The sequence below is a fragment of the Balaenoptera acutorostrata genome, chromosome 16 (genome assembly GCF_949987535.1).
Source record: "Balaenoptera acutorostrata chromosome 16, mBalAcu1.1, whole genome shotgun sequence".
NCBI classification, from domain to species: Eukaryota; Metazoa; Chordata; class Mammalia; order Artiodactyla; family Balaenopteridae; genus Balaenoptera; species Balaenoptera acutorostrata.
The window spans coordinates 66,409,015-66,422,984 of record NC_080079.1 but is presented as its reverse complement, the minus strand read 5'-3'; the positions used below and the strand labels follow the sequence as shown (position 1 = coordinate 66,422,984).

At 36.9% G+C, this 13,970-nt stretch overlaps 1 protein-coding gene across 1 annotated transcript in view; it reads right to left on the bottom strand.

Annotated features, from left to right (window-relative positions):
- Positions 1–455: 455 nt before the first annotated feature.
- Positions 456–13,970, bottom strand: part of DNAJC12 (DnaJ heat shock protein family (Hsp40) member C12) — a 34,500-nt gene continuing 20,985 nt past the window's right edge. The window contains exons 3-5 of the mRNA XM_007167814.2: positions 12,907–13,046; positions 6,198–6,399; positions 456–981 (exon numbers count right to left, since the gene is read on the bottom strand). Coding sequence (XP_007167876.2) covers positions 887–981; positions 6,198–6,399; positions 12,907–13,046 — 437 coding nt within the window. The 3' untranslated portion in view covers positions 456–886. The remainder of the gene's footprint in view (positions 982–6,197; positions 6,400–12,906; positions 13,047–13,970) is intronic.

The following is a 13,970-nucleotide window of genomic DNA, read 5'->3' as shown; positions in this document are numbered from 1 at the left end:
CATGCTCGCCGCAACTAGAGAAAGCCCACGCACAGCAGCTAAGACCCAACGCAGCCAATAAATAAATAAATTTATTTAAAAAAAAAAAAACTTCCTATGTTTTTCATTTTGCTATAGACCAATGAAAACTCTGTTTTGACCAAGGAACCCCTGCTCTAAAATCATTTTTCTTCTTAATTTTTCATTCACTTGTTTCCAAACAAAAAATAACCATAGACTACACATGACAAACCTAGTAATTCCAACCTAAAAAGGATATGTTACCTAACAGGCCCATTTTCATAGTTAGAACATAGTTTATAAGTTTATCCCCTGCTATATAATAAAAGAAATCTTGTAAAAACATTTTCTCAAATGAATAATAACCTTTTAAATTTATAATTATTAAGATTGAAGTAGAAATACTTATTCAAATTATTTTTAAAATACAGTTGAATTATAAATTCATTATGAAGTTTGGGAAAATTATTTATTTCATTCAATGGAGTTTAGACAAGTAATTTCACATTTCATTTTAAATCCAGTGTCAGAAAACATTTCTTGTACATCTAGCACTCATAAGGATCATGGTATATCAATGAAATATTTAAATATAGAGATCGATTTTTAATGGATTTCGATAAATAACATTAACAGGAAAACGCACATAATACAATCTACTCTGGATCTAAGAGCCGTAATTTACTTAAATATTGAAAGAAACTAGTCTAAAAATTTTCCTGTTTAGAAAACATATTGAGAGAACAGGATCAAGGATGGAGGAATGAATTGGTACTCAGCAATTCACAAACATGACATTTTTAAGATTTGAACAAAGACTATGTTGGCAGCACAGGGAATGATCTCTCTCTCTCTCCCCCTCTCCCCCCTATGAAGCAGGGACATTTCATATTTCATAGTTTCTGAATTTCCTCAGGAGTTCTGAAGGAGCATCCCCAGACCAGCGGAAACGAAGGTGCCAACAGTTCACATCTGAAAAACCTGTAGAAGAGAGAAGAGAATATTTTAACATCAGAGGTAGGAAAAGTCAAGCTTATTTATAATAGTAATACAGCTTGTTGATTCGATTTCATTGCAATAAGTGAAATGTAAGGGTAAGTCTTTGGTGTGAATTATTAATATCTTACAGAAATGGATAACCAGACTTTTGAATCCTTATGAACAGGAATTGGTTTATATGGATTAGAGGGCCTTACGTCTTTAAATGCTTATTAATAAAAGGATATTTATAGATACTTCCAGTGGTGGGAATTTTGACAATTCATCTGCAAGCAAATTGGAAACTACTTTCAAACAGCTGTCAAAAGTAAAAGGTCAATGAAAAGGATCCCTGGAAATACAAATAATTTATTCCACAGTAGTAAGATTTTTTCTTTTTATTCTAATAAACAACTTTGTTGAAAACTAGAGAAAAGGTCATTTTCAGTCTCTACTGGAGGAAGTGTAAACTGGCAAAACTCTTCTAGCAGGCAATTTGGCAATATTTATCAAACTCATTAAAATGTATAAACCTTTAAGCCAATAATTCTACTTCTAGAAATTTATCCTAATGAAATAATCATGATGTGCTCAAGGGCTTAACTCTAAGGATGTTTATTATGATACCATTTGTAAATGTTTAAAAAATCAAGAAACAGTCTAAATCTTCAGTAATAGAAAATTGGTTAAAAGGCTTTGATATAGTCATTAACAACGTTTTAATATTTATCATCATAGAAAAATGTTCATAACATATTGTTAAGTAACTGGTAGTTAGGAAACAGTTTAGACAACATGATCTCATTCATAAATTCATATTTACATGGGTATTTATATAAAATTTTTTAAGTCTATAAGGAATTACCCCTAAATGTTAACAGTAACTATTCCTGAAGAGTTGGAATAGATATGATTTTCATTTTTTATACTCTTTTTTTGTTTATCTGTATTTTCTTATTTTTCTGCGATGAACAAGTATGCCTTGTATCATTTTTTACTTTTATAATATTGCTAATGAAAAAGCAGGTTACAGAATAATATATTAAATATGCCTCCATTGATATTTAAAATATTATCTAAATATCTAGTAGGAAAAATATACACAGAATAGTTGACAGTGATTATCCCAGGAAAATAGGATCTGCACTTTCTTTAGAATTATCAGAGAAAAAGAATCTAAAGAATTGCCATTTGGGGAAAAAGCAAAAAGGAAATTGTTTCTGACAACCTGTAATTGAAACACGCACACAAAATATGTACAGTAATATCCTTTTCATTTTAGGTATACTAACATATCTTAAAATATACCAAAATAACAATAATAAATATTTCCCTAAGTGGTAAGACTACAAGTTATTGTATTTTCTTCCTTTTCCTGACCATATTTTCTCACATTTCTACACTAAATACATGTTATTTCTGTAGTTTGAAAAGATGTTTTCCAGTTTGGGTCCCCCTAGAAGTAGACCCCGGACAAGAACTTGAATGCAAGTGGCTAATTGGGGAGGTGATCCCAGGAGACCCTGGTAGGGAAAGGAACCAAGTCTATAAAGACCCCTCAGAGTTATTCCACTTGAAGGGTGAAGGCGCTGGGGAATTTAGCCTCCCACTCCCATTCATTATCAACTGATGGCTACACCCACAGCGCGTTTACTCCCTGGTACTTAACTGCCCGCTCACTGCTGCCAAGCCGGACCCACTGCCAGAGAAAGCCCTCTGGTGGGAGCTGTAGGGTTGGCAATGCCCAGAGGATATGTTAGCACATCAACAGCATCTGCTACATATTTTTTTTACTCCAGGATGTTTGATTCTAGAATTGTATTCATCAGAAAGCACATTTATTGCATATTTAAATGAAAAGAAAGTAAAAGTAAGATTGTCTCGCACATGGGTTTTCAGATGCCGTGCTCCTTATTTTCCTGGTTGCAATGAAGAATCAGAAAATCATGGGGACTATTTGATAGAAGCTCATCACAGAAGAGGCATCAAAAGGCAAACTTCAAAGTAAATATCAAGCACTGCTTGAGGAAATTAACAAAAATGCTGAAAAGTTATGTTGGAAGCCACTCAGGGCTTGGTAAAGCTGACATGAATAATATTTCTTAAATGCTGATGTTATAAAAATTTACACTGCAGTCAAATGAAATTATAGATAATCAGGCAACTGTGCTTCAGCATATGAAACCCCAACTTTAAGGCACTACTCAGAACAGCCAATAATCTCTTAAACAACATTAGGAAAATACTGGTAAATGCAGCCTTCAGCAAAATTGCATAATTCTTATTCTCCAACAACAGCTTTCAAAACAGTGATCCTCCCTCCTCTCACCCCGTCTGCTTCATTCCTCAACCACAGGAAGAGAATACATTTCACAATGTGAGGGTATCAAAACTGGCATCACAATTTGTTCTGAATAAATTACAATATATCTACACTGTGGAATATTTATCAGCTGTTCATTCTAATGAGTTCATTCTAAATATAAGGGTCTAATGAGGAGTCCCATAGCAATAAAAGCTAACATTAAAAAAGCAATGGCCATGTACCAGGTCTAAATATTTTACATATGTTATTTACTTCTCAAAAAGACCTTACAAAAAAAAAAAAAAAAAAGGCTTCCCTGGTGGCGCAGTGGTTAAGAATCCACCTGCCAATGCAGGGCACGCAGGTTCGATCCCTGGTCCGGGAAGACCCCACATGCCGCCAAGCAACTAATCCCGTGCGCCACAACTACTGAGCCTGCGCTCTAGAGCCCGTGGAAGCCCGCACACCACAACTACTGAAGCCAGCACGCCTAGAAGCCATGCTCTGCAACGAGAGAAGCCACTGCAATGAGAAGCCCGTGCACCGCAACCAGAGAAAGCCTACGCGCAGCAACGAAGATCCAGTGCAGCCAAAAAAAAAAAAAAAAAGACCTTACAAGGTAGAGGTAGACACAAACATTTTAACCATTATATAGAGATAAGAAAATGCAAGTACAGAGAGGTTATCTCACTTGCTCAAGGTCACACAACTCATCAGTGGGAAAAGCTAGGCTCTGGTTCCAGAGTCTGTGCTCTTAGCTACTGTATAACAGAGAGGAATGTGCACAGTATAACCCCATTCTTTATTTGTAAAGCCCTCACAAACGAACATATGCTTATACATATGCTTAGCATAGACAAACAAAGGCTATGGAAGGAGACACACCTGGGCATCTGCATTGGTTACTTCAGGAAGTAGAAGCAGAGAAGGATGAGACTAGGGTAGACACTAAATTGTTGTCTATATGTGATTCTTTGAATTTTTAATGATAAGCTCATATTAGTTTGGGGTTTTTAAATATCTAAATAACTATTTTTGAAAAGAAAGACAATTTTCTAGAATCTTTATGAAAGGGATTTAAGTGGGGCCTCAGTGTGAGAATCTGACGTGATCAACCCCCTCAACTCTGGTGAACTCAGAATAGGTCTGAATATGAAACATAAAGTCACAGGGAGGCCCCAGGGGTTCCGGAGGCCCAGATCTGAACATTCCAAGGCTAAATGGAGAAACATTCACGTGTTTGTCTGTGGATGCCTGTGGGTGGGTGTTTGTATGTGTATGTTTGCCTAAAACACTGTCTTTAGGACATTCGAGCTTCTGCTTTGATTGGTTTGTTATATTATAACCACTGCCAGTTATGCGGCTGATGCAGTCAACTGCAGACTCTATGAAAGGATCTCTTGGGTAACCAGCAGAGGCACCTGAATGAAGCTCTAAGAATCTTTATTCCCAACAAGTAGGGAGCATGTAAAAGTTCTCCCCAAAGAGAGTTTTGAAGTGACTATCTCTACAAAGACTATAGTTCACCACAAACTATCGAATTATCTCCTTTTTTGTAAGAAGTGTTTGAGAACATTCAGGAACCTTTTACTTAAAGGCTAAATTCTAGTGGGGTGTTGTATCACAACCATGAGAATCAAGAATTTGGAGGACAGTTAAAGTGTGTGTACATAACACACCTGTACAAGATAAATACAGTGGGATGGCCAGATAGACAAAGAAATGATAACAATTATCAAGGGCCTGCTGTAGGCAAATCACTGTGCTAAGCATTTTGCATGGGTCGTCTCATTTAATCCTCATGGTAACTTTATGAGAAGGTACCATTCTGATCTCTATTTTGTAGATGAGAAAACTGAAGTGTAGAGAAGTTAAGTAACTTTTACCAAGTAATACAGATAATAAATGGTAGAGCTAGGATGTGAACCCAGGTAGTATAGCTGGGAAGCCGAGAGTTTAACCTCTGTCATACCCTGCTTCAGTGGATATATACATGGGTCAGATGTCTATAAAGCTACTTACAGATAAGGTATCTTCTCAGGATAGTGCAATGCCTTAGAATGCAGACTCTGCAACCAAACTGCCTCAGTTCAGACCCCTTCCCTGCCACATACAAGCTGGATAACCTTGAGAAAATTATTCAACCTCTCTAGGTTTCAGTTTTCTCATCTATACAATGAGAATAATATTGGTACCAACCTGGGCTTCCCTGCTGGCACAGTGGTTGGGAGTCCGCCTGCCAGTGCAGGGGACACGGGTTTGATCCCTGACCCGGGAAGATCCCACATGCCACGAAGCAACTGGGCCTGTGCGCTATGGCTACTGAGCCTGCGCTCTAGAGCCTGCGTGCCACAACTGCTGAGGCCTGCACGCCTGGAGCCCGTGCTCCGCAACAAGAGAGGCCACCGCAATGAGGGGCCCGCTCACCGCAACGAAGAGTGGCCCCCGCTGGCTGCAACTGGAGAGGCCCTGCGCACAGCAACGAAGACCCAATGCAGCCAAAAATAAAAACAAATAAATAAATTTATAATATTGGTACCAATCTCACAAACTTGTAATGAGGATTAAATAAATTAATATATGTAAAATTAATATTAAACAAGATAATAGATGTAAAGTAATATATGTAAAGAACTACACATAGTAAATTCCCAACACATGTTAGATAGTACTGTTTTATTAAAGCAGATGACGATCCCAGAAATATCTCAAGTTTTCCCTTGCAAGGAATGTATTAAGAAATATATCTTCTAGTTTCTGTATCAATGCTAGGTAAGTATCTTTTAAGGTGCTAAACCACCCCTTATATTTGGCACTACTATGTAGCTGGAAAGGTTGAGAATAAATACAATATAAAACGAGCCTTTTAATTTCACACCTTCTCTGTTCTGCAAAGCTACATGACATGACTTACCTGGAGAATCTGGATTTTGTGAGAATGACTTCTCCATGGATTTGGATTCTTTTTGCTCCATTTTCTCTGTGGTTGGACCGAACTCCTCATTCTTTATCTCTTTTTGCTCATTCCGTTCCTCATTTTCAGTTTTGTCGGTATGAGTCTGGTCAGATTCTTCCAACATCAGATCTTTCTTACCTCTGACAGCCCAGTGCATTGACTACATTAATTGAAAGCAGATGTATAATATAAAATCAATATTATATAGTTTCTATATTTAAAGGTCAATATGTGGTAACACCTAACCTACTATTATAGTGCTGATTAACAAAATGTTAGACTTGACTATTAGCCAGATATTAATCAATTAATTCAGATGTTAATCAATTAATCCTCACTGATTTGGAAAACTAATGATATAAGGAGAAATCCATATCCTGGTAGAAAGCAAAGGGACCAGCATCAGAGAGATTCAAAGAATGAGATGTTTTCTTAGAAAATTAGGCATAAAATTACCATATGACCCAGCAATTCAATTCCTAGATACAAAAGAAGTGTTCATAGCAGCACTAGTCACAAGAGCCAAAAGGTGGAAACAATCCAAATGTCCATCAATTCATGAATGAATAAACAAAAATGTGGCATATTCATACAATGGAATATTATTTGGCCATAAAAAAGGAGGAAAGTACTACAAAGTGGATAAACCTTGAAAACATTATGCTTAGTAAAAGAAGCCAGACATAAAAAGCACATATTGTATAATTTCAGAACAGACAAATCCATACAGATAGAAAGCAGATTAGTGATTACCAGAAGCTGGAGAGAGGGGAATAGGGAGTGATTGCTAACAGGTACAGGGTTTCCTTTTGGGGTGATGAAAAAGTTCTGGAACTAGATAGTGATGATGGGTAAAAAACACTGGGAATGTACTTAATGCCACTGAAATGTACACTTTAAAATGGTTAAAATGGAAAGTTTTATGTGTATTTTACTATCAAAAAACAGACAATTGGGCTGTGTACCTTGAGCCATGCCAGAGATTAAACCTACTACTGTTGTAACTACTATCCCCACTCTACTATTGTGACCTTCCATCCAGCCATGATCAATGAAGAGTTGGCAAATATTAGAATTCTGGGTTATACATCTTCTCTTTAAGAAAACTCATGGCACAGAGCAGAAAGTCAATCAATATTTACTGTGAAATATTTGTCCTAATTTTAAGTGGATTCACTTAAAGTCCAGTTATCATCAAAATAATGAGAACTTCCTAAATATCTTTCCATTCTTTTAATGATAATATGAATGTGTATGTGTACACTGTATGGAAGGTTTCTGGAAGGAAACACAAGAAACTGCGATGGTGGCTTTCTGAGAGAGGGGAGTAGAACTGGAGTCTGGAATGAGGATAGACTCACTTTTTATTACATGTCCTATTGTACTATTTTGATTTTTTTAAACAAAAGTGTTGTTTTATTATATTTTTTTAATTTACAATTTTAAAAAATCGGGGACCATAAATCAAGTGTTGGGCATTGCCCACTAACTTCTGGTAAAACTTTTATATTTTTAGACAAACACAAGATCCAAAAACACTTGAAAACTCTCCCCAGAAACCTGACATCCTAGAACTGCATCCAATATACTTGGGTGGTGGTCCTTTGCCAAGTAACTTAACGGTGTAATTTTTCCAGCCTAGCTCTGGCTTCTGAAGGTAGTGTCAGGAGCGAGGAAAAAATGAAAAATGGATCTTCAAAATGGAGCAAAAGCACAAGGCAATTACTTTTCCCCATACATCCTTTTGTACCTTTTTCACGTGTGTCCTGTATACATATTTCCTTTGTCTTTTTTTTTTTTTTTTTTTTGGCCGCACTGTGCAGCTTGTGGAATCTTAGTTCCCCGACCAGGGATTGAACCTGGGCCACGACAGTGAAAGCACCACTCCTAACCACTGGACAGTCAGGAAACTCCCTGTGTTTCCTATTAAAATGTTTAAAATTGGATGGATGGGTAGATAAATGAAAAGACGAATAGATGAATACAGAGTAAGGAAGAGTGAGAGTTTGCTGTGTCAAGAATATTTCAAGTAGAATAATTAGCCCTGACATCAACCAAAATAATAAACATAACTGTTTCTTGAAACTTCATCTGGGTATTGTGGGATGCTATTTCTGAAGCACTGCTGAACAGTGACATACTACCTCTGTTACTCAGAAACCCAAGAAAAACCCATAAGCCACATATTTGGGCAAGTTTAAAACCCAGAATATATTATTCTCCTAATATCCAGGATATTCTTTTCCTGTGCTGCAAAAAAAAAAACAGAATAAAAGCAAAGCAAAGAAACCAAACCAAATAAAACATTGATTTTTCTAAAGTCCAAGGCTTAGCGAATAAGCTCAGAAGTTGTGACATTTAAAAACTGTGCCACAAAAAAAAAAAAAAACTGTGCCACAAACCATGGCAGGGGCCACTGCCTCTGCTACACACGTGCTCCATGTTGCAAGGGGTATCAGGCTTTTCATCTTTAGCGCACTGAGGTCTGAACTATCTCAAAATACTGCGGTTGCCAACTTCTCCCCAGAGCACCACTTTATTTGCTAGTTTAAACAAATCAGTGTAGGCAGGCGGTGGCCCATTACGTGTGTACTTGGCCAAGTTCGCTACGTGGGTCGGAGGGAGGTGGGAAGTGGGGGGCAGCGGGGAAGGGGCAGAGATCATTAGCATCTTAAAGAGCTTAGATTTCTTACCACCACAATTTCTTACCACCTGTCTCAGGAGTATTAACACTGGCCACACAGGCAGGAGCCAGGAGAAGCACCTCACCAAGAAGGGAAAGTACAAAGGGGTAAAATGCCTTCTTGTAATCTTTTAAATAAATCTGTTCATCATCGTTTTTTAAGAGAATTGGGAAATGTTAATGACATGGTGTTTATAAATAATAGGCAATATGATCACAAATAGCATGATCTCAACTAAATTAAAAGGTAGAAAGATATATTCAAATATAGGTATATAAATATATAGATAGATACATATACATAAAATATACAGACTGGAGGGCAATATAGCCTGTACACAGCCTAAAACCTTAAGTATATTCAAGCCTTCTGCCCTAATCCAACCTGAGAACTCGCTTCTTCCCACATTCAACCTATGTCTCCCCAACTGCAAAGGAGCGTCATCTTGAATCTTCTTCCCCCAAAAAAGACCCCATAAAACAGTTACTGCCACCATTCAGTGTAACCGGCTCTCACACTAACAAATGAAAGGCAGAAAACACTGGAAGGAAATGCACCAAAATACTAATGGGGTTATCTTTGCATGGCAGCATTGTGAAGTTATTTTTTCTTTTCTTTTTTCTTTCTTTTTATTTTTTGGTGTGTTCCAAATTTTCTATAACAAGATTATATATATGTACAACTAGAGTTTAAAAATTAGATTGAGTTATGGTTGCCAAAATATATCAGTATAAGGAGGGAGCTTCTCGGTGCCAGTAATATGTGTGTTGGGGTGAAGGGTGGTTACAGAGGATACACTTCACAGCCATTTGCTAAATTGTAGATGCAGGTGTTAAGCATTTTTTTCTGTAGGTTTTATATCAAAATAAAAACATTAATTTTAAAAAGAGGCAATGGCCTCAGCTGGTGTAAAATATAATCTGGTTTTGGTTTGGTTTGTTGTTTTCTTTGCTTGGTTTCTTGGGTTTTTTGCATGTGAGAGGAATAGAGGAGGCTGGCCAGTGGCTTCGTTTGTGGAGGGGGAAAGAGATTGAGAAAGTTAGTGAAAAACTGAGAGGAAGAAATTCAAGAATTCAGGACCCAGAGAGCCGAAAACGTTAGATGTATGTATCACAGGTCAGCTAGGTGGCCTGTATACAATGTATCAACTCTTGCCTCAGTACTTTTCTCTTGGAATAAAAGTGCCTACAGTCTGCCTTAGATGGGTGGTGAGGGTTAATGACTGACCTATAGTAGATACTTTGAAAGCATTTGTAGCAATTGATACAGCATGGGACATTTTTAACGCCTTATGAGAATTTTTTCTCAGAATTTTATTTTGACTGCAACCATTTTCCCACAACCATCCTAAAGCCATATATTTTGGAGCCAGAGGGAGAACCATTCATACCCTGGATCCCTTGGGGTAAAGCCATTTAGCAAGACAACGATGATTTCTCTAAGATTCTTTGAGCTGGAAAGGTGTCTGTTTTCAAGTTATTCCAAGATCCCAAAGGCCACAGTTACTGAAGTCCTCACTTCATAGTCCCTTTTTTTAAACCAACATCACATATCTAGACTTAAATTTCCAGCATATTCACTGACCTGAATGAATTCTTAAAATATTTTTACAAATTAGACTATCAGGAGGAACTTATAAAATGGAAAAGAAAACTTAATAGCTAGTGAAGTGACAGGGACTTGGTGTGAGGAAAAAAAAATACCAGTTAGAGTTTCATCACTCTTGGATGATAGAAATGTGTCCACCCTGAAGCTATGGTTCATTTGAGGAGTTCTCCCAAGGAGATTCCTGTAATACGAACCTGTGTGACGCTGCAAAAGTGCATTGTGATTTGTCCTGCACTTTTAGGGCAAGCGAACATGCAGATGTGTTTTAGATAAACGTCACCTAAAATTTCACCTATAATCCTAAATTATAACCATTTTATTGTCAGAATGACAAATGTAATATACCTAATCCAAACACCCTAATGGTGATGTTTATCTACAAAAGGATGGTGATCTAATAGGTGATGAACAATACTAGGTATGACAATTGTTATTAATTTCTCTAGAGTAGTGAGTGTGAAAGGATGGACAAATGAAATGCACACACACAAAAAACAACAACTAAAATGTTATAGAGAGAGGTGAGGTGAGGTTTTCACATGCAGAAGTCTCTATGAGGATTAGAACAGAAAGGAATGAAAGGAAGTTACAGAAAATCTATCGAATGAGGTACAAAACACATGAAACTTGGTATAGTGGTTTCAAAGTTCACTGAGGAATAGAACAAAAGTAAGTCAGAAACGACAAGGTTGAGCCCAAAGAAGACTGTGCAAGGAAAAATATCACTGCTGATTTAACATAGAAGGATATGCATCTCATCATTTTTGTACCACTAATAAAAATAAATCCTGAACCAAATGCTAGCCCAGCATAATATTTCAACTTTGCTGACAAGACTAATGATGCAGCCAGTAAGATCTGATATGTAATTATTGTAAGACCTCAAAGAGTTCATAGTTAAGCTAAATTCTAAGCAGAAATGATGTGTTTGGAGACAGGACATTAGTATTTAATGGAAAGACATCTGCAATATAAATTAGAGCAGGGACTTGGAGAAGAGTTTTTGAAAAATCCACAGCTAACTTGATATTAGCAGTTAAAGTTAAGTAATAGAGTTCAGTGGATCATCAAGAAAAATGAACTATAAATCAAAAGGCATTAAAATAACAAGGGTCACTAATTCAGTAGCAGTTACAGTGTGTAACACTCAAGAGACTAGAAATATAGTTATGTAGAGGTGGCAGAACAATGTTTATTTAGTCAGGGTTAACAAGGAATTCTGGATATACACAATGCAAAAGAAAAACTTATTTTTGTGTATGTGAAGCTGTCACTATTTTTTTAGAGATTCTCTCTAGTTATTTTGTGTATATATTCAACAATCTTATGGTTAGTCCTTCGTAAATACTTAACCCACCTTAAACCATATGAATATACACTGCATTCCAAAATGAGATGAAGAAAACAGTTTACATGTTATGTAGAGTGGCTTTAACTACATACTTTGAGAGTTTTTCATTGTTCTTCCCCATTACTTCAAAGACCCTCCCTCATTGTTACAGGTCTTTTATCAGTGACAAAACAATTTGCTCAAGTCTCCTTAAAATAAAAACTATCAAGAAGGAATCTAAATGTAACCTTGAAGAGCCGTAGTTCAAGAGATGTGAATCACTTTATACACTAATTCTAATATGTCCCTGAAGACATGGTAACTTATGCATTCTAAGTCTCATGTTATTGAAAAATGTCCCTGTAAAATAAAGAGCCAGATAATAAATCATGTCTAAGAATGTAAAAACCTTTAAAATTACATTTTCTCTACAATCTACAAAGGTCCATGGAAGAATAAAATAAATACATAACACAGTAATTACAGAGATTATTTTGTATTTAGTCTTTTTAATGGCATGAAGGAAAATAACACAATGGTTTAAAAAGTCTCTCTGCATCTATCCAACAATTCTTTCACCAGAATTAATAGCGGGAATAATTTACAAATAATTTACAGCTTTCTTTGATTAATTAGGTCCTGTTTTTTATTGAATTTATTAAACCTTGAGAAGAGAACAGGCTCATATGAACTAAAAAGATGGAGAATATGAATTTGCAATGGTTCAAGATTCGGCAGTATTATATGAGCAACTTGAGAAGCACAGTTATCAGAATGTATAAAACAGTAAATGATAATGGGGAGTATATACATATACTGAATCAAACAGCCAAAGAGACTGACAAATGTAGTCAGAGGCTCTTCTGGCCCTGATGTACTGACTTTCCCTTCACAGGATTTTGTGGACACTGTGTTATATCTAGATACTACCAGCCTCTTGGTCTTCTCTCTCCTCTTGTCTGCTGACTCTTTAAGCTACTATGTGAGTCTAATCCAGGGGCAGCCTGAGCTTCATAAATTCACTTAATCCCAGAGAGAATCCTACCGTTTTCACCGCATCACTCAAAGCTTCCCACTGCTGGAATGGCATCGATATCTGGCTCCTTCGCCAGTGGTCATAGCGGGCTCGACTTGCTTCATTAGTCAAAATCTCCTTTGCCTTCTGCAGTTTCTGAAAAGTCTCCACTAGAAAACAAATTAAAAAATGAGCACTACTTTCCCGGAGGAGTTATTTTTAAACTGCCATACAACCAAACTGATCTCACTGAAATATGTCTCTGTTATTTACCAGCTGTGTAACCTTGGGCCAGTTCACTTCATCAAGCTTTAGTTTCCTCATTTGTAAAGTGCATCATAAGGACAAGTGAGAGTTTGTACGTAATGTACCTGGCTCACTGTTTATCCACTCCCTTTACTGAGCTCCAGTGATGTGCCAGGTGCTCTCCCAGGTGCTGATGACACAGATGTGAACAACAGACATAATCTACCTCACGGGATAGACATTTATAAACACTGGGAAAATTACAGTCCTGTCTACTAGGAAGAAAACTACCTTTTCTAGTGGTAGTGTGATAGAGGGTAATGAGCAGGCTAGAGGAACAGTGTAAATGAAGACTCTAAGGCAAAAAAAAAAAAAAAGCATGTTTATTTAGAGGAAGTAGAGGATGCCAATTTGGCAGGAAGACATGGGTCAGGGGAAGAACAATGAGGGGTGGGCCTGTAGAGTAGACAAGGGCCCGGTCGCCCAGGACCTTAGAGGTTATGCTAAGGATTCTGGTCTGTTTTTTCTTGTAAGAGCAATGGGAAGCTACTGGGAGGTTATAAACACAGGAAATAACATGGTAGGTGGTTGATAAATGGTAGCTTTGTCACTGATCTATTTGACCAGATGGCATATAATAGAAACTTTTCAAGACCTGTTGGAAACACTTCCAATATGTCTTCTGCTCCTCAGTGAAGTTAAAACTTTCTATAGAGCAGGATACAAGACCAATATACAAAAATCTATTGTGTTTCTATACATTAGCAATGAACAATCTGAAAATGAAATTAAGGAAACAATTCCATTTACAATAGCATCAAAAAAATAAAATACGTGAGGAGTGTTAA